This window comes from Apteryx rowi, unplaced genomic scaffold (assembly GCF_003343035.1).
Source record: "Apteryx rowi isolate R43461 unplaced genomic scaffold, aptRow1 scaffold_85, whole genome shotgun sequence".
NCBI classification, from domain to species: domain Eukaryota; kingdom Metazoa; phylum Chordata; class Aves; order Apterygiformes; family Apterygidae; genus Apteryx; species Apteryx rowi.
Genome location: NW_020451149.1, coordinates 1,476,465 through 1,480,325, shown reverse-complemented (window position 1 = coordinate 1,480,325; position 3,861 = coordinate 1,476,465). Strand labels below are relative to the sequence as shown.

At 51.7% G+C, this 3,861-nt stretch overlaps 1 protein-coding gene across 1 annotated transcript; it reads left to right on the top strand.

The window, feature by feature from the left end:
- Window positions 1-1,734: 1,734 nt before the first annotated feature.
- On the top strand, window positions 1,735-3,390 carry UTP3 (UTP3, small subunit processome component). Its single transcript, XM_026090169.1, has one exon. It carries the CDS (start codon window positions 1,754-1,756, stop codon window positions 3,317-3,319), a length of 1,566 nt encoding a protein of 521 aa, XP_025945954.1. The 5' UTR covers window positions 1,735-1,753; the 3' UTR covers window positions 3,320-3,390.
- The last annotated feature ends 471 nt before the right edge of the window (window positions 3,391-3,861 follow it).

The window sequence follows — 3,861 nt, the reverse complement described above, 5'->3', positions numbered from 1 at the left end:
AGCTTGCTTTTTTTTAGTTGCTGTAAGATTAATATACAAGACGGCTGGTGCGGTTGTATGTGTCTGTGCTTTTTAGATGAAGGAAAACCTCTGAAAAGAGGTGCTCTTTTCTTCCTACGTGGCATTATTCATTTTCGATACCTGCCATGACCCCAAAAAAACCCCTAGTTTAGTAGCTACCCACATCATGCAACTTCTTACAGATCTGTTCTTCCAGATTTATTACTTGTCTATTGCTGATCTACTTGAGTGGATCATTGCTTAGAAATGAACTCAACTACATTCCAGATCCGGAGTGATTTTATATAGAATTCAGCTGTTTAACTGAAAAGGATCAAATGTGAACTTGCAGCTAAATTCAAAAGCCAAGTTGGTACTTTCAAAACATGAACACCTCAGCTGAGAGCTAGAATTTCACAGTGCCTTCACAGGGTCGGTCTTACCAGTTCCACCTATGAACATAAGAGTTGTCAGTGTATTCCCTGAACGGGGGTGCTGCCAGGGGCAGGAGGTGCTAAAAAGAAACCAACTGTGCAAACCCCGAAGAGGCGCAGGGAGCTCACGTTGCAGGAAGCCATTGACACGTAGCTGCGACAGATGCAACTACACGTATAACTGCAGGCACTGCAGTTGCAAAGGGATGCCATGGAGGGAGATTAATGGCAACTTTTCACTGGGCAATTTTTAAAACGGGGTTGGTGCCAACTCAAAATCCAGCCCTTCGTGTCTGTCAAACAGGGCACACGAGAGAAAATATGAGTAATTTGTATCTTCTGTCACAGAAGAGAGACTTTCTGAGGGCCAAAAGCAGTATGTGCTCTTCATCCTAAATGTTCCAGTGATTTCTCTTGCTCCGTTCGAGTAAGCAGAGCAGGACCTGACCCTGGCAGGGCATGGGCTGAGACATATTGGAACACAAGCCTTATCCCAGGCTCTCAAAAAATGTTTTATGGCACTGTCATTGTGCCAGTTGACTCCAAGCTTGCCCCCCTCTAAAAAGATGCATGGCACCTGCCCCCAGTTATACTGCCTACACATGAGGTCCACTCTGCTATTTTTTCATAGCAGAACATTTCAGGTAGAAAAGGGAAGTGAGAAATGACAATTGTCAGGCTAAAGGGAATCATTTCAAACCGCCCCGGATTAAACATACGTATGAGGCAGCGTTAGTGGCTCTGCATCTGAAATGCAGAACGCCAATGTGGGCCTCCTGAAAGCAGATTATTGCAATTGAAACTTAAGTGTGATACATTGGAAACACTCTTCTTCATCAAAACAGTTTCCCCTGCCGTTGACACCACCGCCAGCTTCGGCAGGTTTGACTGAAGCCCTTTGAATGCTTTGGGGGGCCTAGCAGGGGCCTCAAACGACCCAGCAAAAGGAGCTGCCGATGCCCGGGACAGCGTCGCCCCGGGTGGCCTTACGGCCGCGCCATTTCGCGGCTCCTCCTTTGGCACCAGCCTGCGCAGCGACATCGCAGCTGGTGCTTGTCGTGGCAGCTCCAGGCCGCGCTCAGCGACGGCAGAGACCTGGGTTTTCCCGCCTTTCTCCAGGCAAGCACTTCGGGGGAAGCACTTCGGCGGCGCACGCCGGCCGGTTTGGGCGGGGAGCGGAACCAAGGCGCCGCGCCGGGGCGCGCGGGGGAGCGGAGCGGGAGGAGGCGGCGGCGGCGGCGGCGGAAGCGGAAGGGCGAGCGGTGGAAGCGGAAGCGGAAGGGCGAGCGGCGGGGCGGCAGCGCCGGGGGAGCCGCGCCATGAGGACGCGCCGCGGCACCGTGCTGCGGCCGCCGCCGTCGCGGGCGGCCGACGGCGACGATGATGATGCGGGCTCGGACGAGGCGGAGGTGCCGGCGGGGGAGGCGCGGCCCGAGAGCTTCGCGGACGAGGTGGAGGACTTCCACGAGGCGCAGTTCCAGGCCGTGATGGCGGCCCTGGAGAGCGGGGACGAGGCGGGCGGCAGCGAGGAGGAGGAGGAGGAAGTGCTGGGCCTGGAGCTGCCCGAGGAGGACAGCGAGGAGGAGGAGGAGGAGGAGGAAGGCAGCAAGGAAGAGGAGGAAGTGCTGGGGCTGCAGCTTTCCGAGGACCACAGTGCAGAGGAGAATGGAGGAGGTGGTGAGGAGGAGGAAGAGGATGAGGATGAAGGTGGGGAGCTGTCTATGGACAGTGACCTGGAGGAGCACGGCCAGGACACTGAGCTGCCCCACGAGCTCTCCTGGGGCCAGCGCAAGCAGCTTTACTATGACACGGACTATGGCAGCGATGCCCGGGCCAAGGCCAAGCGCAACCGGCAAGAAGTCGATGCCGAAGAGGAGGAAGAGGAGGAGGAGGCCCAAGTCATCCAGAGGCGGTTGGTGCAGGACTTGGGGGAGGATGACTATGGGCTGGATGTGATCCAGGACTACCTGGCAGAGCAACGGAAAGCCCACCAGGCTGATAAGGGGCAGAAGATTGCCAAGGATTTTCAGGCCCTGTCCAAGAAAGAGCAGCTGAAGCTGCTGAAGCAGGAGTCCCCGGAGCTCCTGCAGCTGATCGAGGACTTTGAGGTCAAGTTAATGGAGCTCAAGGATGAACTGCATCCGCTGCTGCAAATGATCAAAAATGGCACTATCCCACAAGGAAAAGGCAGTCGCTATCTGCAGACCAAGTATCATCTCTACTTGAATTATTGTGCCAATATCAGTTTCTATTTGGTTCTCAAGTCAAAGAGGATGCCAGTTCATAGTCACCCTGTTATTGAAAGACTGGTTGCTTATAGAAATATAATCAATGATCTAGCTGTTGTAGATCAAAAATTATCATCAGAAGTTCGTCTGCTTTTGAAAAAATATTACGACAAGAAGGAAGACAGACCACGAGAACAGAAGAAGTTTGCGGTGCTTCTTCCACAGGCTGCTAATAAAAACAAACCAAAACTTGCCCCTGCATTTAGTAACGGCCGGCTTAATGCTGAGGGGCTGGCAGATGAGTCAGACTTGGATGAAGAAGCTGCCCTACAATATTATAAGATGATGGAGGAAAAGTTGAAACTCAAGAGGAAGAGAACTGAAGACCTGGACACGCTAGAAGAAGAGCTGGTGCAGGAAGAGGAGGATCCAAATAAAAAGAGAGGGGTGACCTATCAGATGATCAAGAACAAAGGACTCACCCCCAGAAGGAAGAAGATTGATCGCAACCCCCGGGTCAAGCATCGAGAGAAGTTCCGGCGAGCCAAGATCCGCCGGAAGGGCCAGGTCCGCGAAGTGCGGAGGGAGCTGCACAGATACGCTGGCGAACTGTCTGGTATTCGTGCGGGAGTTAAGAAAAGCAGAAAGCTTCAGTGACACTTCTTTTTTCCTTTTTATGAGAGCACAGAGTAACAGTTCTGAATGCAATAAAAGTTTTGTAAAGGATATTGTGTTTTTGATCCATGAAGGAAACCGAAATTTTTTTAAGAGTATGCTTTTTGGAAGGTGCCATTTCTAAAAATAGCCCAGTGCCCCTTTTTCATCCTGCCTGCTTGTTAAAGTGTTTTCCTCTATTGTGATGCTGTCATCTTTCCATAATGTGGGTTTCCACAGTGGCTTTGCGAGGCGCCAGGAGATGTGCTAAGCAAAGGCAATGATATGGGCTATGTGGGACTTGGCAGGAGAGGAACGGAAGAACTTGGGGATCTGGGAGGGACGGAGGGACTCCTGAGGATGGGTTGAGAACAGGATTCTTACAGCTGCCACTACCTTCTCCCTCCTTTTTACCCTATTACTCTGATCCATCTTTCTTCTGTGTTGAGCTGTAGAAAGAGATAGAGGGTTATGGCATTTCCCCTATTTTTTGCTCCAATTAGCCTATTCTGTTGCTTGTATGTATAAGAATAAACTAATTTTAG

Coding starts and splice junctions, on each gene's coding strand:
- UTP3 (XM_026090169.1), top strand. CDS start 1,754: ATGAGGACGCGCCGCGGCACCGTGCTGCGGCCGCCGCCGTCGCGGGCG.